Source organism: Pithys albifrons, chromosome 8 (assembly GCF_047495875.1).
Source record: "Pithys albifrons albifrons isolate INPA30051 chromosome 8, PitAlb_v1, whole genome shotgun sequence".
Lineage (NCBI taxonomy): Eukaryota > Metazoa > Chordata > Aves > Passeriformes > Thamnophilidae > Pithys > Pithys albifrons.
This window is the reverse complement of record NC_092465.1, coordinates 29,919,071-29,942,817: the sequence shown is the minus strand read 5'-3', so window position 1 is coordinate 29,942,817 and position 23,747 is coordinate 29,919,071. Positions and strand designations below refer to the sequence as shown.

Below are 23,747 nucleotides of genomic sequence, written 5' to 3'. Positions count from 1 at the left end.
GAATTTTTTACCTGCAATTGATGAGTGAGTCAAGTGATAAGATTTCTGTTTTGCACCATGTAATTCAGCCAAAATCCAACAGTTTAAGAAGCCAGGTTTGAGTAATTTCTCTGAAATTTTGCTTCAAGTTCCATTTGCTTGCCCAGAGAGGAAAGGATGAGAAGGGGAAACAGCACTGATGGTTGAGTATTATCACTAAAGCTACACCTGCAATTTTATGACTGGAGACCAAACTTCTGCTCAATCCCTACTGGTGCTAACAGGAAACAATTAACCCTCCACATAAACAAAGTGGTGGGAAAAACAAAACTATTAGTATAATTTAATGCAGATAAGTTTCATTTGCTAAAAAGAAATAACTTGCTTGATGCTATGGGAATTGAACTTATACTGTGGCTATTCAAACACAGCTGCTGCACATTCCCCTTTCGTGAATAAGAATTCCCTCAGTCCAGAGACACTGCTTCAAGTATCTCAATAAAATTCTGCAGAAAGTCAGTAAACAGCAGCAGTTAATACTGCTGAAATTACATTTAACAACCAGATGATACCATTGTGAATGCTTCAGAAGGATTTTTTTCTTTTCTTTTCCTTTTTCTAAAGGTTTAAAAATACGTAAGAAACCACAAAACTCTTCTCTTTCCTATAATTTTAAACAGCGCAAACTACCAGTGCGGTGCTGTGCCAGCTTAACTCCTGCCAGAAGCTTTGTCTGATGTCCTGCCAGCATGCTACTGCCCCGATTTTCAGTTTCCCCACAGATGACATGTATGCCCCGTAGCCTGTGTGACCCAAGGGGAGCTGCTGCAAAGTGGAGTTGCTGTGGTGCCCAGCAGGCCTGTGGGCACACATGGATTTCACCCCAGATATTCTCTAATCCATATTAACAACTTTTATGGTAGGATAATGAAAATTATGTTTGAAAGCAAAAAAGGCAATTATTTGATGACTACTAAGGAAAAACAGCAGGCAGGGGGTGGGGGGCATGGTCTGGGTTGACAGGCTTTCCCATGTTACCCTGCCTGATGCTGCTGATGGTGTGACAGAGGTGGCACATGGCTGGCTCCTGCCCACGTGGGCAAAAGCAGCACTGCCCTGACAGCTGCTGGCTTGCACCTTGAACAGGGACTGCTTGTCACAGTAGGAGCCACACTGCACAATTTCAGTGATTACAAGCTCTTCTGGTGTATTTAGAAGTGCTGTGGTTAAACTGACAGCGAGCAGTGCCCGGTGAGCAAAGCGCACCTCTGCTAGGCTGGGATTCGGGACATGGAAAGCGGTGGACCTGACCCTAGGGTGCCAGGGACAGAGGCCACTCTGCTGCCAGCCTGGCCAGGAGGGCTGCAAAGACCTGTGAGTGCTTTTTGGCTAGTGATGCATAGCTCCACTTGCCAGCAGAGCAGGAAACATGGGCATCTCACTTAAATTCTCATGGGGACCTCCCCTGCCAGACTCTGTCTGATGGAGATGCTGCAGCTGTTGCAGTCAAGCTGCAGGACATGAACGTTGGCTTTCACTTGGGACACATTTAATGGGAATGGCTTCCAACACCAAAAGGAGAATATTTCAAGGAGTTGCCAGGAGATGTGGGAATTTGACAAAGTTCAGGCTTCCTTTCCTTTACTCCCTCCTTTCTAATCTCTTCAGAGCAGCAGCATCACAAAGAGCCAGCCAAGGGTTTCAGGCACCACAGGCAGCTGTATTGAGGCAAGACCTCAACTTGCAAACAACATTTTTCTAGAGTCCCTCAGGTGATGTTGGCAGCAAAGGAGGGAGCAGCAGCTTCCCCTTGGTCTCTCTTGGGCTTAATGCTAAAAAGATTCTGGATTCTTTTTAATTTATCTATTTTCTAACTGACAGATGCCCCACTGGTGACCCTGTACAGAATACTGGACCATCATGGCTGATTTAAATGATTTTCACATGCATAAATACAGAACAAATGGGTGCAGTAGATATATTAAATAAAAATTGACAAGATGCATTTATTGTTTGAGTTTTGTACAAAAGCATAACTTAAAAGGCAAACTAGTATAAACTTACTTTGTGCCAAGTATTTAAACTTTTCATTCCAAAGAGTATCTGGTTCAAAACTTGAAGATACAGTTTCCACCTGGGAAATCTCTTTTGTAGACCACAGATAACACAATATTGTAAAATGAAAATTCTGTAGTCCTTCAACCAATCAAAAGTTGCATTCTGCTTCGAGTGCCAGAGTTTTAGCTACTCAGTGAATGGACCATATGAAACATGAGCCATGCTGGAGTGACCTGCTGAAAAGTCAGTTTGCCTGCTTCTCATTCATGTTCGGAAAGAAAATGTGCATTAGGATCTGTGCCATGCAATCTTAGCAAAGACTGATAAATATACGTGTAGAAATAGGGTGACATGTCTGGATTTTCCTTTGCTACTTCATACCAGCCAGAAGTAGTGTAAGAAAAGCTGTTATTTAAAGAGAGTCCCAGATGTCATGCAGAAGCTCAATTATTCTTGAAATAAAAGAATGCTTTCACTCTGATTTTGCTTTTCCTTTGCACGTGTAACATTTTCTCAGTAAGTCTGAAGGGTTTTCCTGGTCTTTGCTGCCACCACCACAGCTGCACCTGCCTTCTGACTTGGAAGGTGGACAGGCAGTCCCTGCTGACGACATCTCCATAGATGATCACCACCACTGGAAAGAATCTCCCACAAGAACAAGCAGGATACCTCCCTGAGATGCCCTTTCGAGAGTCTCCAACGGGAGAACATTACTGCAAAAGCTACTTCTGTCACAGAACAGGGCTTGCTGTGCTTCAGTGCTGCCAAAAAGGCTAGCACAAAACTAGATCATGTTCTTGTCATCCAGTGTCCAAGTGCAGCTTCTGGAATTTGAAAATGTGGTGGGGATGCACTGCGTGGGAGCAGCTGCACAAGACATGGGGCAGCTGCACAAGTGTTCCACAAGACCATCTGGAGGAAAGTACCAAAAATAGATGCAAGCAAGCCTCGTGTATTTCAGCAAAATTAAGCATAAAGAAATTGGTGTCCATGCAGTGTTTGATATGCCATAAAAACTGTTTCAAATAACATTTGATAAGAAAACTATTTATCAGTGAAAATGCAAGCTTGGACACTACAAACAGTTTACATCTTGTAGGTGTTCACTGATACAAGACAGTGTTATTATGACCAGTGGCTCACCTTAAAGTAGGTTACTCATGGTTTTCCAAATGAGCTAGTGCTTTATGGTGCTGTACAAATAAAAATTTGTGGGGAGCATATGAAATATCTGTATTAAACTCCACTGCATTAAGTTATCCAATGCATGAAAAATGACCCAGATGCATTTAAAATAAATGCATATTACAATATCACATACAGTATTATAAAATTATTACTTAAGTGCACAGTCCTGATATCTATAGACATGGCACTGTGAAGAAAGCCTGGTTCCTAAGCATTTTTACAGATACTTGATAGTAATGCAGTTTGCTATCAGTCAGATCATAATGTCCCTTTGACTTTGGTACATTCAGTGCAAAATATTTTCAGGAGTTTTTTTACTCTTATAAAAATAAAAGGCATTTTTTCCCCTTGAGAGTACTTAAAGAATAAACACTAGCAGAATGTCTGTTCAAGCATGGAAAGTGACAAAACAGAAATAGCGTTTTTGTTTGCTTGTTTCCTGTTTACACTCTAAGAAACATAATATAATGAACCTATAAAAATAAACAGAAGTCACTGTGTTAGGGGTTTTTTTCCTGATAGGATGTGGTAAATTGCTAGTTTCTTCTTAAAATAGTTTCCATGCAGTATAAAGCATAAAATCAGTCTTATTAAGTTATTAAGTTCATTGTAACAGCTCATATTTTGTCATACACACCACTGGCAATGCATTTCCACAAACCTCTTTAATGCAAGCCGTTGTTACATCCTTTGTTGCTGACTTTCCTTCCAATTCACTTCTGCCCCAGGAACTTGAGCTCTATGGTGCACCCCATGCAGACACTCGTAGTCTTAAGTAAAGCAAGTGCTGAATATGTTTTTATAACATATGGCATAAAGTAATGTACCTTCATGAATCAAAAAAAAAATTCAGTTGTATGCCTTTTTTATGATTTACTGGGTAGATAAGGGGCTGAATGATTTCACATTTTGACTTGAATTTTCTATTAAACAACTTTGATGAAATCCAATGGTTGGGTACATGTCAGGTTTGCAGTAACCAGATTGATCACAACATGGCATCACGTTTCTTGTTTGCTCAGAACATAAAGAAGTGTGGCCATCCTGAAAAACCACGGATTGCAAGACTTGGTTTTCCCTGCACATCAGGCACACTCTAGTTTCCCTGTAGAGAATTCTGCCACTACCACAATGCTTTTTAATTGCTTTGCAAGCTCTTTCGTGGAACCTCACTATTTGAATTGCACCATGAAACAACTTTCCTCCAGGAAATCCAATACAAAAGTTCATTCATTCCTTGAGAAGACAGATCCACAAAAGTCCAATGAGCTGGGCACTGTGGTTTGTGTATCACTCAAGTCCAAAAGTACTTGTCTCTTCAACTGCTGTCAACAGTTTTTCATATAACATAGAGAATGATGGGTAAGGGGGAAGGTCCAGACGATTGAAACAAGTGTGAGCCCTGAGGGGAAAAAAAGAGAGGCAGTGAAGAAGTGCATTATTTAAAAAGTTCAAAAGAGAACACACAGACTGGTATGTGTTTGCACAGAGATGCACAGATAGTATTTCTTTCAGAAGACTTTGTTCTGTCAAATAATGTTTCCCAACTGAACAGGTAGTGAGGTTTAATCTACTTTCTTCTCATTAAAATAAGCCAGTAAGAAGCATTTATGAAAGTCTTTAGAAGCACACTGACAGCCCAAAAGGCATGGGATAAATTTTATCCATTAAATGTGCATGAGAAAAAAAGAAAAAAAGGATACAGCATTCAATTAAAACCATCTGGTCTGAAATCTTGGCTTTAAGTGTGTCTTCTGAGATGTAGCATTTCTTTTCTGTACTGATGATACTTGAATACTGTATAATAATAAACAAGATATTTCCATACATCTCTACATATATAGGAAACAATCCCACAGTAGCAAAGAACAGACAAATTAGGTGCTCTTCCTTCTACAATTTCCTTGGCATATGAATTGTGTTCTTGGGAAATTATTGCTTTTGCTGATTTTCCCTTTGTACATATCTGGCCATACAGGCTGGTGACTTTTGTAATTACCAAAACTATGCACACACCTCTAGCAACACCCCTGCTTTCTTAAGAAGTCCATCTGCCTCAGTTTATTGACACTTGGAAATGTCTCTCAAAATTTCTTCCATAGAATGGAAAGGATGATAATAAAGGTTTCTCTTCATAATAGAATAATGGATATCATTACCTGACCTCAGGGCAGGCTAAGGATAGTAGTTTCTGTAACACTATAGTAGGTGAGCCTGCTCTAATGAAATAGATAGCATGACTATGAATGTCATGGGTTCCTAAGGATGAAATGATGCAAAGAGAAGGTGGAGGAAGCATCTTTTCTGCTTTGAAGCTTTGTACTAAAGCCTCATTTTAGACTCATTTTAGCCATTTTTGTATTTTAGCAGGTCTATATTTACAAATACTTCATTCTTTTGAAATAAAACCCATCATAGAGTAATTTAAATACAACCAAACTTTTCCTGCAGTGGCCTGTTCTTCATCAGTTTGATCTGTATTAAGTGTAAATATGTAGCATGTTAACGGAAGCAAATGTGATTCCTCATTGAACCTACCAATCCCAGAAATCCAAGTGTCTACCACAGACCTGTACAGACTTTCTCTGAGCCAGAAAGTGCTCCCTTCCGTGTGAGCAAATTCATTAATTGCCATTTTAAGTGGCTCTCAGCTCCCAGCTATGGGGACGGAACATGAAGTGAAGTGGGTTAATCTTGCTTGTTACAAAACCTAAGAGTCCATTACAAACCCTCACTGAAGCTGAAACACTCACTTAGTTACAGCTTTGTAGTATCATAAAAATATGAGGCTGAAGAAATGTATGCACAGTACAGAAGGCCACACTATTATTATAAACACAGTCCAAACAACAAATATACAATCACTTACAAAAACATTGAATTAAGCACCCTCCTCAAATACAGTAACACTATCGGCATTTCCCCACCTGGTATTCCAGGAGCCTGGTAAAATTTCTCTGCCCAGGCACCTCTCTAAGGCTCCTGGAGGAAAGTTTTCTTTTTACTCCTCCTTTATCCTTTATCTTTCTAAAAACATTACAAAATAATATCTGGGATATTGTTTAACTTACTGCTTTTCCTGCAAAGTACATTAAAAAATTTGGAAATATTCTCTTTTGAAGCAGGAGACTGATTTATGTCCAGCAGCAAATGGAACTCAGTGATCCCTTGAATTCACTGTAGAGTGTAGAAGAGTCTTAGGCAATTAACAATCTAACCACATGCATCTGCTGCATGGCCTGACAGCCACTCATTAGAGCTATGGATCATGCTGTGTGGGCTGTAAAACCACAAATAATAAAAGACATAGTATATAATTAGCAAGGGATTCCTTACCAACCGGTTTAATAGTAAGCCAGCATGTTGTTTACATTTATTAAGTGAACTGAGTTTTATCTTAATTTTGAGGGCAATTTTGAAATTCAATCACTTACTTTGGAAAACCAAGTAATTAAAAAAGACAGAAACAAGACCTTTCTCTTCTGAGGCGATATATGCTTTTCTAACCCCAGCAAACAACTTTGTAAGTCTTCAAGAAGAAAGAGGTTTTTTTCTTGCTTCTGGACAGTATTTTCCCATTCCAACATTTCAAACCACAAGGGCACTGACTGTTCATCTTCACAGGCTCACATTTTATGACAATATAAAAAATCACCTTGGTTTCTAAAGTCTAGATTCCCAATTAATATCCCCTTCATTAGAAGTACCATAGTAAAATAGAGTCACTTAAGGTTGAAATCCAGTAGTCAGACATAAATACTGTTTTCATGTGAACCATCACATGCACATATACATAAGATACAGCAATGGGCCTGCAACTAATTTCTCAGCACGTGTGTGAATTGAAAGAGTAACAGTCCCTCCCCTGATTTAGTCTAATCTACAAAGTGTAAAAGAAGGAAGTAGAAGTGGCATTGGGGTAGCAATAGTTAAGTCACACCTGCAAGGATCGGTGGTGCCAGGGCTAGGCAACCTGACATGTGCCTCACAGAAACCTCACTATTTTGATTCAGCAGAACTGATTACCCAGCAGTCAGAACAGTGGGAATTACGTAAACATCTAGTGAAAACTTCTGTGTTTATATTCACAGCTGCTTTGAACACAATCACATACCTAAGTAACTGTACTAGTTGCCCTTTGGATCTCAAATTTAGGGAGAAGAGATGGGGATGAGTACTCTTCTGTGTTTTCAGCACTGCAGTAGTGTTTTTAAAAACAGAAGAAACAAAGTCCTCTAACTTGTTAGGTCCCAGCTTTTGCTACCCTTACACCAACCAAGCATTATCGAATTTCACGAGCACTCCTGCTAAAAGGGCAATTCACAAAGTACAACACTGACAATGGCGCCTTGACAGGAATGCTTTAGTTATCTGAGAATCAGTAAGAGTCACAGAGTCCTAGGGCAGCATTCTCGGCAGATCCAGCAATGTGTTTACACACTCAGGGCTTGTTTGGAAACCTCTTGAAAGGTTGCTCCTCGGGGTCGTTGTTAGCCATGTCTCACCTTCAAGCCGCCACCACCACGCGGTGTTTGCACAGTGAGCCTTTGAAGCTGGTGAGACACGGGCTGAGGCTACACTGAACACAGGAACTAGAGATGTAAAAATGGCTAAGGGCTTAACCCATTTAAGTACCAACACGTAAGATGCTTTATTTTTTATGAGATGAAGGTTCCTTGTGTGTGAATACCAGGAACTGCTTACTCATGACAACTGTAGGTATTTGTCATACACAGTTGTTTTTATTTAAACAAACTGTGGTTTTGGTTTATTTTAACATTAACATTTGTATGTTAAAAGCTATCCACAGAGACAAAAATCAAACATTTCCTAACCAAGAGAATCTCAAGTGAAATTTCAAGGACATAGTACAATCTTAAATGTGAGGAGTTGGTGTTTCCCTTACACTTGACAAACACCCTGTGGTAGCAAAGATTCCCAACACGTTTCTCCACACTGCACTAGAAGCAGTTTTATTCTGCACTTTATTACAACCAGGGCTCTGCATAACCTTTTTAGAGAAAATTCTGAGCACCCTGTTCTGGCAGTTCCTGACATTTTCCATGCTCAAAGCTCTCCTTGTTAGCACCAGGAGTTCCAGTATTAGAGAACACATGGAAAAACCCACGCAATCTCTTTTCTTCTTTAAACTCCCAAAACAACTTTGGATTTTGAAGTCAGAAGTTATTTTTTTAAAAATCACAGCTCTTTTAAACAGACTCAAACCTAGTTCACAAGTATGCATGTATGTATGTATGGCCAAACTTCGCGAACGAAGATTTGGGAAGGGCTGTCCCCACGTGGGTGTGCCCTTCCAGCCTGCACAGTGGATTTTAGGCGAGGCACAGCGTGCGCAGAACTGGCCCCACCGTTTAAGTCCTGAGGTTCATCATAATCAAACTACAAACTAGAGTTACTGGGCTACGAGGTATTACTAGGTCCCCAGAAGATATGAGAGTATTTGAATTGTAACAGCAATTTCCAGAATTTGGTTTCTTTAATCCTCAGTCACCTGCCTCTCATTTGTACTGTGAACTGGAAAGATGGCTTTGTTTAAAGGCCACCTGCCATGCCTGTGGATTTCACAGCATCACTTCTGCATCCCTGACTCTCTCCATGTGGTTCAGATGGCAGCCCTAGGGCAGGAGCCAACCCCAGAGACGTCTCTGCTCTGACCTTATGCTGGAAGAAAAAGCTACGGGTTGTTGGTCAGAGAAACTCTGTGTGTCTGACAGCCACCCTGTGTCTAAGATGAGACTTTAAATCCAGGCTTTTCCTGAGGAATCTTGTTTATGAGGAGTGGGTTAAGATTCAGGTTTAGTTTCCTCCATGATCAGACCAATCCAAGGCTACCTCCACAGGCTGCACACAGCACACTGAAGCTGAGATCTGATTGAGTTAGGTTTCCCACACTGCACACACTAATCTGTGTCTAACCACTCAACACATTCTAGAGGCTACAGAATTATAGAACTGGATAAAAGGAAATCTTCCAGAAACATATCAGTCTGATCACAGTGTAGGAAAGACAAAAACCTGTCATTTATTGTCAATGAAGAATCCATGTTAAAAGATGGTTTTTTGCATCGTTCACAAGTTATTAGTCTAGTCCTGGCATTGTTCCCATGGACCTTTGAAAAACAACTGCTTTTACTACTTTAAAAAATGGAAAATTTAGAAAAACAATTTCAAAATCTTCTCATCGTACTACTCCAAACCTGCTATTATCCAATTTGAACGCTGCCAGTTGTCTGAGGGGCTTGTACAACTCAACTCCTGCTCTCGTATCTTGAACTCCTATACTGTTCCTTTAACCCTCTTCACCTGTTTCAATTGATCCTACTTGTTCTCTTTGAAATCCTTGACTCTCAAGTCAAATGACTCCCTCCCACCACTTCTTTGTTCACAACTCGCCTCTTCAGTATTTAACACTTGACATCAGGCCAAGCATACAAATTCCATCACTAAATTATACTATAAAGGCTCTGTCTAATGCAAAATATGATAGTAACTTTCACTTAGACACACTCACAAGTGCTATTTAATTTCTAACTAATTTTTGCTCCTTAGTGATGAACTGCATGTTCAGTAAGTAAATACCTGCACATTTAATCAAATGTGACAAAAAAAAGTTCAGAAGTTGTTATCATTCTGATACAATTTTCCATGAGAAAAGCACTACAATATGGATGTCAACCACAGTTACTACACTGCCTTGTCAACAGAACTGAGTTCAAACAAAAAAATGAATGCATCAGATCCTGGAACAACGGGGAAGGAAATTTTCATCTAAGGGAAAGGATATTTGCATATTCAATTAAACCCTGTTAATGTTCCTCAATCAGCTTCTCTGTTATCCTGGTCACAGATACTCTGAAGCAGCTCTCATTAATGCACACACGGCTGTACCTTGGAAGAGCAGTGATCTTCCCCCACTTCTCCACGCAGAACCGCCTGGGACCATTGCTCCCCCGCAGAGAGGCAAAGCCTTCGTAGGGAATGCTGGACGTGCCTGTGACAAACTGCCACACAAACAAACATCATGGATTCTGGCTACACAGATGGGGTGCAGTAGAAACTTATTTAAATCAGCATAGTCATTGAGGTCCAGGTGCTGATGTAAAAGCATTTGCAGAATAAGGAAAGTTTTGATGCACAAGCAATAAATGCTACGTAAATGGAGGTTAAGGGAAAACAGACCACTTCCTGATAGGGCTCTAGAAGAGGCAACTTTTCAGATTAATTTTCTTCAAAGATTTTTCTTTGAAAGAGCAACTATGCTACATAAGTAGAGTAACACACTATTAATACCAAGTTACTTAAGCTTAAGTGAGATTTTGCTACTGTATTCTGCATTAAGAGGAATTAATAAAAATGTAATAATGTCTGATGACTTTGTGTTATGCCTCTGATGCCTAAGGATTTAAGGCATCATATTTTTGGTTATGTGGATTTCAACAGCTTTATAAACTGCTAGTAAGGATTGTAGGAATAGGTCTAAATTCTGAAGGTTATGTAGAATGCCCACTGACATTTGCTGAAATGCTGTCTGATGAGCAGATTTAGTTATAACCTGCCATGAACAGATCAAACATAGCTTTTGACAGATCAGAGGCTACTTAATTTTTAATGATCTGAGTATTATAAAAATTTTTGATTAGCAGATGTGATAGGAACATATAAGCAGGCATTATTGGCTCTCCACTAAATGAGATGTCCTACACCACCTTTTACAGACCTTTTTTAAATACTCAGACAAAAAAAAAAAGAAATTATACAAATTCGGAATTGTTAAAAACAGTGAATTTCAGAATAATTCAAGGACATGCTTTGCAGTGGGGATTTGTCTGCTTCTTTACAGATATGATGAATGTAACCTGAATTAAAAAAAATCACCAAGTCAATTGTAAACCAAATATTCCTCTGTTAAGACATTTTTGTCCTCCAGCAGCAGGGTGACTGGATCCTGCAAGCTGACTTAGTGAAAATGGGATTGGATTGATTTTAAGGTTTCCATCATGATTTTCTAATTTGAGGCACTTGAACTTACACCTAAATTTTCTTCTTCCTTAGCTAGATAAATACTATTAACATTTCTACCTAGTGATATAACCAACTACACGGTTTTCTATCTTTACAAGTCTTGATGTATAACTTAGAAATCTATAAAAATAGCTGTGCGCTTCAGTCACTTGAAATTATTACATCTGGTCTCTGACTCAGGTTATTGCCAGTAGCCAGCATCTCCATAATCTCTGGATGTCATAAACCCAGACAGGACTAGCTTAGCATCTAATTTTAATGGTGCACACTATTTCCTCACAGACCAGCTGATTTCTTACCTGTAAAAGTCTTAGTCGTTGTTCATTGTTGAACCTTTCTACAGCGGCCCAGAACCACCGAATCACAATGTGATTATCATGGTAACCTGTTAAAACAACAAGAGCCTTTAAACCTTTAGGGGCTACAAAAATGGTTGAGAGAAGAGTTAGGAAGGTTTTTCTAGTTTGGCCCTAAGCACAATAATGCCACACTTTTTATCCAATCGTATCAAAAGGCAGGAGGTGAGAGTAGAATACTCCTAAAATGCTTAAAATCCTAAAGGCAGAGAACTAATTTACTATGCAAGCATTTTTTCCATTAATCAATCACTAACAGGAATGTCAGCTCTTGAGGTATTCCAATACTGTGCTATTTATCTATCTAAAGCTACAAATGATGCTGCAACCATCTCTCTCAAAATAGTTCCCATTGTTCTAGAATTTTCTCAACTGCCAGCCTGCAGTCACTGGGATTGCTTCTAATTTCCTCTCGACTTTGAGCATGTAAAAAAAAAGAGGAATATCTGGCTAAGAATGGTTATCATTTCCATGTCTGGATGGTACTCTACCAGTGTGCAGCCGAGCACGGTACTTTCTGTGGCCAAGACTGCTCTGTTTTGCTGTCCAGACCAGAACAGTAAGGGAAGAGCTCATGGGGATGCAATAAAGTGAACTAAAATGGACAAATTACCTTCTTCTAACACTAACTTAACCAGAAAAATTCAGGAGGTACTAAAAATGTACCTCATGGGATGGTTCTTTACACTCCTGAAAACTGGGTAACTCTAGGCCCCCCCAACACTCTCCTGAATGAGCTGAAATTACGGTTACCTCCTCTGTACTCTGTATTATTTCTCCAATCGCTCAAGTCAATCTCTGCTGTTCCAGCTATAACCAGTTCCAGTTCTCTGGCATCAAATACAGACACCAGCCTTGCATCAACCACCTGTGAAACAAAATAAAATGAGTAATATTTCTTCATTTACTGATTTCTGTCTCCCTGTAAAGTCTGTTACTAAGATATTTACCAGGTATCATTTCTATCACAAATGAATAGAATTCAGCTTTTGTCTTTTTAAAGGCAAATAAATGGACTTCTTTTTCTTCCAATGCAGTTCCATTTAGTTTCATTAGTGGATCACAGTGACTGGCAGAAAATTTTACTGGCAAATAATATTGAATTATTTCAGGGTAAATGACATTTACTTTAATTGTTTGGGTTAAAATAGGTAAGAGAGAAATACCTTGAAATACATGTTACCAAGTGTGTTACACTGACTATGGCAGGCACACAAAAAATCTCAGAGACCCAATGCAGAAATGGGTCACTTAAGCAAGCATTCTTTGCCAATTATACAAATAGTGATCAATAGTATTTCCCAGTGCAAAGAAGATACACAACCATGTTTATGTCAATAACAAAATTTATTTTAATCCCCCTCCTTTCCAATATCTGTAAGGACACTTCTATTTGAAAAATATTTTGGAAGGAGAAAGAAAATAAATGTTATTTTGAGCTTTTTACCTCATAGAAACCACGAACTAGACTTTCTGTTTGTTGTACAACTCCTCTCTCAATTCTCCATTTCACCATTCTTTCTATGTATTCTTTCTTGTTCTTTTCAGTGACTGGGATGTTGGCACCCCCTGGTTTTAGTTCCCGTTCTGTGATCTTAGGAAAAGAAATTACCAAGTGACAACATGGTATTATAAAGACAAAAGAAGGAATAGTAATAATTTAAAGTTGAAGTAATTCCTCAAAATCACTAACCAAGCCTGACTTTAGCAAACTAGAATATGCAAAATAAGAGATTATACAAAAAAAGGTGGAGTTTTTAAAAAAACATTTTAAATCCCATTTAGTCTTAGGAACCTTCATAATTAGTATTAAGAATAAGTTGAGAAGAAGACACAATCTTTACAGTGACTAAAGTAGTGAAGTCTCCTAAATAATATTTTGACAAAGGTGTTGTAATACTTTTGAATGGCAACTTTGCTGCAATTAAAATCAGGTAAACTACCTCTAGCAAAGCAGTCCTTATGTCTGATATTTCAAATACTCTCCAGAAAATCTCCTTAACCAGAAAAACGTGTTTGACCAGTTACAAATAATAATTCCTCCTTAGATTTCAACATTGGTTTCACCAACCAGGATTTTAGCAAAATAAGCTCAAAGCAGCATGGAGGGGCAATCATTCTACTGTCCAAATAAATGTTTATCTAGCAGCAGAATACACCAAGGAAATGAAGACTCTGGCACACCTGCCCAAAAACTTCCTCATTTACAGTAAATGTGAGATCTAGGATATCGTGTATATCATTGTCTTTCATCCACTGCAAACTCTGGTGGAACTCCTCGTCGAGATATTCCAGGTCACTCAGGTCACAGAGTCTAATATAAGAGGAAGAAAACACACAAATACAGATGATGGCAGTAGCATGTGCTCAATAACTAAACTGTTAGGACAGTCCTGAAAAACAGACTGAGTGGGAGCCAAGAGAAAAGTCAATGAAAATGACACCACTTCAAAACTCTGTTTATTTGTCCAGTAACAGCAGTTACTGTGTAACACAAAAAAACTCAGTAAATTTACAAAACTCCAGAATTTAATTTGAAGACACACTGCTGCTCAAGCTTACGGTGAGTCTGTCCCATGTTTCCTTTGAAGAATATTTAGAAATTATAAAAACACATAGATTATTCAAATAATAAAAGAAATTGTAAGATTTTTTAACAAACAACTACCATCCTGTTTGTTTATGTGGCTATACTGCTGTATCTCTTTGTCATGCAAAGAAGTCTGTTCAGATAATTTGCTTACCACAGAAATATTCTTTTACCTTTTGCCATATTTTCCCTTACATGATCCTTCTTTTACAAATTCAACCCATAAGACAACTGCCCCTTGCTGTCTTTAGCAGTTTCTACTTCAAGCTTTGAACATGTCATCTGTTAGAAATATTTAATACCATGGTGGCAATTTCTGCCATTCTCCTTAGCTCCTGAAATTCTGTTTTGTGAAGGAGGACAGTGGGGCTATTCATTAAATAAGGTGCTTTTCAGCTGCAGGATTATCTACCTGCTTCTATTTTTGGGTCAGTAAAAAGCCAGAGGTAAGCCCTGCACGTGTAGTTGGATGCTCAAGTGTAGTTTAAGTGACATCCTGTGGTAACAGCCCCTGCATCAGAGCTGATGGATTGGGCACCATGTCCCATGTGCAGAGGTTATCTGGATGGCTCCTCAGTTCTGAGAGAAGCAAAGGTGGGGAAGTTGCATGAATTAGGCTGTGTACAAAGGTGTCTGTCCCTCATTTTTAATTTTACTGTTTAGATAAACAGCAAGTTAAACAATTAATTTAAATTGGCAGTCACAATATTGCTGTAAAGTCCACCGTGGGTAAGTCCTCCTTCTTACTAAAACGATGCTGTTACCATTGAGGTATTTTAAACGTATATATGCAATAGGAACAGACACATTGCTTCACACTACTAGAATACACAGGGTTTTATAGAAAAAAAATATGCTTCCAGACTTCTCAAAACCAGCTTTCAAATGGAGGCCAAAAAGTGAAGCACCTTAAGTTCATTAGGTCTTAAATTCCAGACATGCTGAGCAAGTGCAGCTCTCATTGTTTCAGCCAGAACAGGAGTAGCAGTTCTGAAAAACAAGTCTGAAGTATATCAAAGTACAGCTACTCAAAATGGAGATTGCCAACAATCAGTCTACCTCTGAGAATGGATTGTGTAGTCTAAGTTATGAAGTGATTCATATCCTATTCTGTGAGTCACTACACAAAAAATGAAAAAGAACTCTATTAATATCTGGAATAAACCCACAGCATTTCATTGTATGTCTTCAAATCTAAGATTCTGTAGAAGAAAGCTGATAACAGGGCTAAAACAAAACATGAGGTTCTCATACTGATCAGAAACAGCATTCTGAGATAGGGGAAATTTTTCAAGAAAGTCCTGGATTGAAATCAAATTATAGAAATAATGGCCTGCCTTCTCTATCAGTAAGACATTATAAACAATCCACACACAAAATGGCATTGCTCATGGGGAAGGAATCAATGAAGAGACAGAACCATTCTACTCACATTCGGAGGAGGGCTTTATAAAAGGGTCTTGTAAAAAAGGCATCCAGCAAATACTGATGTATCAAAGCAAGACCAAGAATTCGACCACTAAACCTGAACCTGGAAGAGAAAGAGTTACAATCGTTATACGGAAACTTTGTGGTTGGTACACTCCTCTGTCATCAAAACTTACATGTATTTCCAAACAGAATTATTAAATCAGACAGCTATGTCTAAATTGTGGCATTTTTGTTTATTTCTTGTGTTTCTTTGACATTCTCAGTAAGGCACATAAAAAAAAAAACCAACAAAAAACATGCAAGTCTGAAGGGCGTGGAAAATCCCTCAGATATCTGAGTTGCAACTGCTCAAAAATGTCAAATCCGTATTAACCCAATCACCCTTGCCAGACTAGCCACTTCATAAATGCATTATCTTCTAAAATGATAGCCACTGTCTGCTTTTGTTACACACTCCATATAGGATTAACTTGTTTTCATGTTACTGAGAGGTCAAAGGTTTTTCTGCCAAATGTTTTTCTACCCTTTCCCAGCCTGGCAGTTCTCACTGCCTGTCTGTCCTGCTTACAGTGGTTCTTGCTCCCTCTTCTGACTGGTGGTTAAGGAATTCTCTATATATTTTTACAAATGGTGGCTGAAAGCTTTTTGATGTATCACAGTACTCTCCAGCCCTATGTCAGCAGGATCTAAATCTCCTTCTCCCACCTCTCACTTTCTACCCCCAGTTTTGCTGGGTGTGTCAGAAGAAAGTCTGCCAGAGTTGAGATCAGATGGCAGCAACCTTTACACAGCAGGGTCTTGGCAAATATTCCCATGAGAATCAAGATCCATTGTGAAAACTGCTTCACAACTCTGGAACTAGATTAAAGTCCAGTGTTTGTTTTCAAAGAATAAATTTCTTGAACTTTCTGTTTATGCACTGTTTACAACATTTTTCTTGGAAAGATTAGGGCTTTATTATACCTACTTGTATAATTTTTGCAAGATAAGGATGTGACATGCAGAGCCTTCTTCTTCCATGCATAACTGCTTGTCACAGCCACATTTTCTGAATTCCCCCCAAGGCTGTACAAGACCAGTGCTGTCACTGGCACCAGCACTCCCCAAAAGAGATAGGGGTCATGCCTCCTTCATCCCCGAGGTCTCTAATCCAGCACTGCAGAAGCCAGGAATGAAAACAAAATGTTGGCAGAAGCTGCACAGCACAAAAGGGTTTTCTCTCACCTTTCTGCCTTTCCAATACAGCATATGCCATTTATTGTTGCAGTATTGGAGTTCAACAGGCAGGATCTGATGTGGAGGCTGCCAATCACTTAATTTTCTATTAATTTTTACAATTAGCAATGAGATTCCCCTCTGATACTCATTCTTCGTAACTGGCTTTCAATGAATAAGAACTCAGTACATATCTGTCCTACACCGATGAGCAGCTGTCATTTCACTATTACTGTAATCCAACTACTTACACAGCAGAATTCTCTGCTAATAGTCACAGCTCAGCTTTACAGATTTCTGGTGATGCCATGGCTTAAATCAACTGAGGGTGATTTAAACTGGCTTATAACTGTGAAAACTGGATTATGTAAAATCCTTGATCACTATTTTAGAAGCATGAGTGTATGTACACACTTGCTTAAAGCTGTGTGATCAGCAGCCTTTCCCCTGGCCCCAACTGAGAGACCACCAGAGATTTGTTTCCAATGGATATGGTGGGTTTTTCCAAGACCTCTGTACTCTTTAGGAAGACTCAAACAAATTACATATAGTAACACCTGCTTGAAATGTCCCTTCACCACCTTAACCAAAAAAAAGCCAATGTGTCATTATTTTTTCATCTTTTTTTTAATGCACAAGAGATTAATATTGTTCTCATGAAATGACTGCTGATGTACAAGAAACACAGAGAGTTGTGTTGTGAGACAATCCCACAGTACATGTTCCAAATCATAATTTTGCTGACCTTGTGAGAAATAAGATCATTTAAAACCACAAGAGAAACCAAATTCAGGAAAGTCTAAAGAAATGCAATAATTTTGCTGCTGGTTAGAAAGATCAGATTCTGTGTCACATGTATGAGCTGATCTGAGCTGTTGTCTACAAGTGGGAATAACAGAAAATGTAACTTAAAAACAAAAAGAAAAATAGTTCTTACCACTCATGGTGATTGTCTACAAAAGCAGACATGGGACTGATTTGTACTGTGTAGGTATCATTGGCTGAATATTCAAACAAACCATAATATGGGTTGAAGAGCTCTCTAGACACCAGGAAAAAAAACTCTCTTGATGGTCCACTGTAGTCCAACCTTTAAAGAGAAACCTGACATTACTATTAAGAAACATTTTTTTGAATATACATTCCTTACACTATATTTTGATTAAAATTTCGTAATATTTTAACCAGAACCCTTATCCTGCAGATTGCTTAATGCCAGAGTATGTGAAACGCTCAAGGGACTATTCTAAAATGGAATGGCTTGGAGGACTGGAATGAAGAGCTCCATGTGGGTTGCTCTCAGAAAAAAATTTTGGCTGCAGCTGCAATAGCCTCTTTGCCACAGAAATATAACCAGATAATTGGGGGCAGCCAGGGGCGGGGGAGTGGAAGGAAAATATGAAAAGAGCCAACATTAGACCTATCTGCATCTGACAAATTAGGAATGAAAATAAACAACAGTCATATTTTGTCTTTGCAGGCTTGCAGCAATAGAACAATTTGAAGGATAATATTTCTGTTTGCCCTAGCAATATAATCTGAGATTACCTCAGTGATTTATATTTCTTGGTCTAAATTTTCTTGTCTGTCCTCCAAACTTGAGTGCATTTAAATGTCTTTTGGAGAGTGCACTTCCTTTTTTGGTTGTGAGGTTTTTATTGGTTTTTTTCTTTTTTTTGTTGTTGTTTTTTTTTAACTACTTGAAGATTCCAGTCCTAATGAATCTACATAACCCCTTCTTCCTGAATGATAAACAAACGCATTGCTGACAATGCACTGAGACTGAATTTTGACATTACACTACAGTTCAACAGTGAAATGAGTTTTTTGAAGTTAATCCCTATTAGATTTGGAAAACAGAAAACTTGGGATTTTCCAGAGGAGAACAGAAAGTATTACAATCCTAACAAATAGATAGAAAGATATACCTTCTACAAATAGAAGACTTCATACTTGACTCTTAAGAAAGTTTTGCTTTAGTACTAAGATAACCCACAGAGAGAAGTATCACAGAGGTCAGTTGTCACATAGAACTTGGGCTACCAATGTTTTGGATCAGAAACTTTTACAGGCAATAACTATAACTGAGAGTTGGTTTTGAGGATGAAGTTGTCAGGAAAGTAAAGGCTAGGTACCATTATCAAGCTGAGGACAAACCCTCTTTCCTCTGTTGAATAAAACCCATTTTCCTTTCAGTCATTGGGAAGCGCTTCATTTTTGTTAAGCTTCAGCAATGAAGTACTGAAACAGAGTCTCACCCTGACAAGAAGGGTAGATTCCATCCTCGAATTACAGAACAAAAAATCCAACCAAAAGTGGTTTGATACCATGGACAACTGTTGGATATTAATCTTGGCACAAATACCAGGATCAAGGAAAGGGTCATCTGGAAGACCCTTGAAAACTTCTGGAATAATCAGACTCACTATGAAATCTTAAGATGGAAAGGAAACTGTGTGCTTGACTACCAGCCATTTCATACAGCTCCCTTTGTATGCAGAGTTACTGTGAGTCAGGTTAAATAAATCAATCATGAGAGTCCTGCACTGCCAGTCAGATTTATCTTACAATTAAAGGCTTGGCACAAGGGCGAGAAAACTTCATAAAAGAGGTATGCAACCACACAGCAGCTGCAACTGTGGGGCATTTGGATATTCAGGAGTAGAGCAATATGTTGTTGGCAACATGATTCATGTCTCCTAGGAAGCACCATAATACTTCAGACTTACCACTCTTAAATGCAAAGCAGCTTCTAATAGTTTGTAGAACATAGGGAAAATAACTTTAAGGAACCATATTCTTTCTGTCAAAATTTTCTTATTGTATCCCCTCATGAAGTGTATAAAAACCATTAAACTAGCATCACAACTGCATGACTGCAGAAACTGAAGGTTCAAGGAAGATAAAAAACATTATGACACTTATAATAGAAATCTCATAAACAGCACTGTGTCTGAGTTGCCCCACTTACTAATTTACACACTAATAAATCAATGATTACTGAAATGTTGTAATTTGTGAGGATTCATTACCCATTACTTTATGACTTATATCTCTTTATGAGAGGGGAAAAAAAGCAAAAGCAAACTCCTACTTAAAACCTTAAAAAAGGAGGAGCAAATAGGAAGCAATTAACTTTCAGTATTCCTCCTCTCCTCCACCCTGACCTGTCTTTCTACAGCTACCCAAATTAATAGCTGGATGTGATACATATCCCTTGCACCATCTCTGATGAAACAACACTGTTTGCACCATCCTTTCTTCATTCAAAACACAGATTCGTAAATAGAGAACTGACATAATTTTAATTTGACTTTGCTCTTAATTAACTGATTCTTTTCCATTAAGACTAGAGTCTTGCGTAAAGTGGATCTAATGGGGACAGGATGTGTCACCTCCATTTCCAGGTCACTCTGCATGTTGCTGAGCGGTGAAATGCAAGTCTGACATCTGATGAAAGGAAGCAGTCTACCTGTATCAATCTCTATCTCATGTTTGATTTAAATTTTTTCCCCTTCATTTTTAAATCTCAGTCGAGGTTGTAGCTGTGTGAAACAGGCCTTGTTGCTGCATCCCCACCCTCCTCTGTCAGTGCAGCCTAATCCCATTCTGCACCAGCCTTGTCAGTCCAGTTCTGAGCTTTTCCTCAGACAGCACGGTGATATTATTTCTATGAACAAGTCCACACTTGGCTCTCCAGCTGTCAACATCCTTTCTTTTAAGGCTTCACTGGGTCCTTATTAACACTACGTGCTTCAGGGTGAACTTTAAACAAACAACAGGATTTAGAGGTTTTCAGAGACAGATTAATTTTATCTAATCTTGTAAGAGATGTTTCTATTACAACTTAGTGTTTTAAAGACTCACACATGGCACGGCAACAATGCACCTTACTGCACTCCAAGAGCTGTGCTGCAGTTTTCTAAATATCAAGGAATAAAATTTTGAATGTAATTACAAACATAGTCATGAAATGTATCAATAACAACACTTGTGCCAAAGGCAAGTTGGTTTTAAGATGTGACAAAGAGGCAAAAATCAAGAGACAAACACAGCACATAGGAAGTTGTTTCAGTTTCACTTGCAAAGAAAATCTAACCACATAGTGCTTTGCACATCTCACAAACTGGAACACATTAGATTTTCCTCAGACACAGACTGAAGATTCTCTGAAGCGACTTCGAAATGTCAGGAATATTTGTGTTCCTCTGACAACAGCCCAGTTGCTTTTCTTTCTGGTGCCAGTCCTGGCCTGAGAGACAGGAGGCACCTCTTGTAGCACTGGAGGCTGGCAGCTCCCAGTGCCTGGACAGGAGCTGAAGGAAGGACTGAGCCTCCAGCCTGCTCCTGAAGGGCTCTCCCTCAACAAATGGCAGATATCTGTTACTGAGCACTAAGATACAACAGCACTGACAGAAAAGAAATATGAATAAAACAGGAAAGTTGCTTGTTTCTTCCTTTGCTTTCCCAACAACATTCTGAAACACACACCAGCTACTGTGAAAATTCCCATAAACACAGACATCACTTCTGCAAAGTCAGGATATGTTACATTTCAAAATGTCTAAAAACTCATCTTTTGAACAGCTGTATATTCTAGGCTCATGTATTTGCATTTCCTGGCTGCAATCCTTCCTCTTTTCACTCTAGACAAGTTTGGTGAAACAGCAGCTGCAAGACTCTAAGTTCTGAGATCACATACATACTTCCCTGTTCTACTCACCCTTCTTCTCCAACAAATGTGACATAGAGTTTATTTCTCTGCAGGTCTTTTCTTGAGTAGCCCATGATCTGGTTAAAGGCATCTTCTAGCAAGTGATCTCTCCTGATGATTAATCTGCAGAACAAAATGATTTTGAAACAGCAATTTGTGAATATGAACCGCAGTTGGAAACATCCATTTGCAGTGAAAGGTAGTAACAGGGTGACTTCAGACATACACATTTCTGCTGGATAATTTTATCCAGATCAGGAAGCTTCTGTCTGTTCATCTACCTCCTTCAATGTTTTACTTTAGATTTCAATAAAATGTTTCAAACAAAGAAGTGTAGTTTTGTTTTGTTTACCCTGGTTCTTCCTTGAATTAAAGTCTTAAGGGGAAAGGTCCTGAAGCAGGCATTTCCATTAAATCTGAAATCGTTTCATAAAGTTGGGCACCTAAGTGAGTTTCACTGTAAGCAAGCAGCTAATATTTTCTGTAAAAATCAATCTCTTAACAAGGAAAAAGATAAAACCATGGAAAGTCACTGTGTGGTAACTCTAGAACCACACATCCTTACATTACCCTAAGGGTGACAGTACAAAAAGTCTAAAGGAATGGCAATTATTTGTACAAAACCACACTGAAGCATCACATGTGAAAACACAATGTACCTTCTAAATGAAAAGTTGTGCAAGTGAGGAAGTGTCATAAAGATCTAAAAATAAAGCAGTGAAAGAATCCTCCTTACTTAAACATTTTATCTTCTGCCCAAAGAACGTGTTTAATTAGTTTCCTGAACTTAGCTTGCTTTATATTCAAATACTGCCTGATGTGTGTATCTGTCAGAGTGAAGCTGGGAGCTGCTGCTGCAGAAAGGCAGCTTAACCCACCTCACAGCCTCCTGCAAAGCCCTTGTTGGCCCCGTGCAGAGGTCAGTGACTGCACTGTGCCATCCTGCTGAGGGCACAGGCGTGGAGAGGCCAGAAGTGGCAGGGTACATGGGCAACAGGAGGGTCCAGGCAGCAAGCAAGTTGTGCTGGGGCCCTGATTTGCACAGGTCAGTGTTGTAGGGCTGGGAAAGGAACCCAAGGAAAACTTGTGTTGTTCTGCTTAAAAATCTACAGTGTGATGGCAAATAGGTCAGGAAAAAAAAAGGACAGGAAAAAAAGGTGCAAGAAATGTAATGGATCTTACAGGAAGTAAATGCCATCCTCTTCTGCCAGCTACTTGCCCAAGTAATCATGACAAAACTGCCACAGATAAGGCTTTAATGTTCATGATTTCATTATAGTTTAGCCAGACACTGTCCAACCTATTCCTCTTAAGACTATCTAAACAATAGATAGTCCCATTTCAGTTATGGAAAACTTCTAACAAGTTAATCCCATTTCAGTTATGGAAAACTTCTAACAAGTTAATCCCATTTCAGTTATGGAAAACTTCTAACAAGTTTACATAAATGAAGTCTGAGCTTTGCTCAAATTTCTACAAAACATGAAGAAGGGACTGTTTGGGGGAAATAAAAAACAAACACACACCTCTACCTCCTTCTTATAGTAGAGGAAATGGTTAAAAAGGTTCTAGTACCTCATGGCAACAATGACACTATCCAACTATGAGAATGTCCAATTACGAGAGTTTGATAGGGGGCACAAGACTTGGTAAGGCACAAAAATATGAAAATATCTTGTGAGAACAATCCTTAACATGACTACCAAATAAGTAAAGGTGGGAAGACCTCACTCCAAGCACTCTAGAATTCAGAGTGCTAAAATAAAAACATTAGCAATTTTTTAATGCAATCCTTAGACTTTAATAACATTTAATCATATGAATCCTCTTTACTAAAGAGGACTGTGGTATCAATACAGACAATGTACAAAAGGTAAGCCTATCTAACTTCTTCAGTGGAAAAATTCATGAGAAAATGTAACTGTTTATATCATAGCAGTTGCTACAATGGAAGAATTCAGATGCCTCCTGTTCTGCATGCCTCTGCCCAAAGCTCTTTTTTGGCCCTGTATTGGTAATATTGTTTGTACCAAAATGTAGTTGGAGGAAACACAGAAATGCTCAGAACTTGCTGTATCCTCTGCTATGAATCACATGCTGGTATTAAGTCTTTTATTACAGGCTTTATATTTCCAAAAGTGCATGGGTAACCATAACATCTGCATTCCTTCTA

General features: G+C 38.8%; 1 protein-coding gene across 1 annotated transcript in view; it reads right to left on the bottom strand.

The window, feature by feature from the left end:
• Positions 1 to 1,956: 1,956 nt before the first annotated feature.
• The window catches only part of HECW2 (HECT, C2 and WW domain containing E3 ubiquitin protein ligase 2), a 157,169-nt gene continuing 135,378 nt past the window's right edge, over positions 1,957 to 23,747 (bottom strand). Inside the window, 9 exon segments of the mRNA XM_071562577.1 lie at positions 1,957 to 4,627; positions 10,135 to 10,247; positions 11,568 to 11,653; positions 12,378 to 12,492; positions 13,072 to 13,218; positions 13,809 to 13,938; positions 15,647 to 15,745; positions 17,798 to 17,950; positions 21,584 to 21,697. Coding sequence (XP_071418678.1) covers positions 4,516 to 4,627; positions 10,135 to 10,247; positions 11,568 to 11,653; positions 12,378 to 12,492; positions 13,072 to 13,218; positions 13,809 to 13,938; positions 15,647 to 15,745; positions 17,798 to 17,950; positions 21,584 to 21,697 — 1,069 coding nt within the window. The 3' untranslated portion in view covers positions 1,957 to 4,515.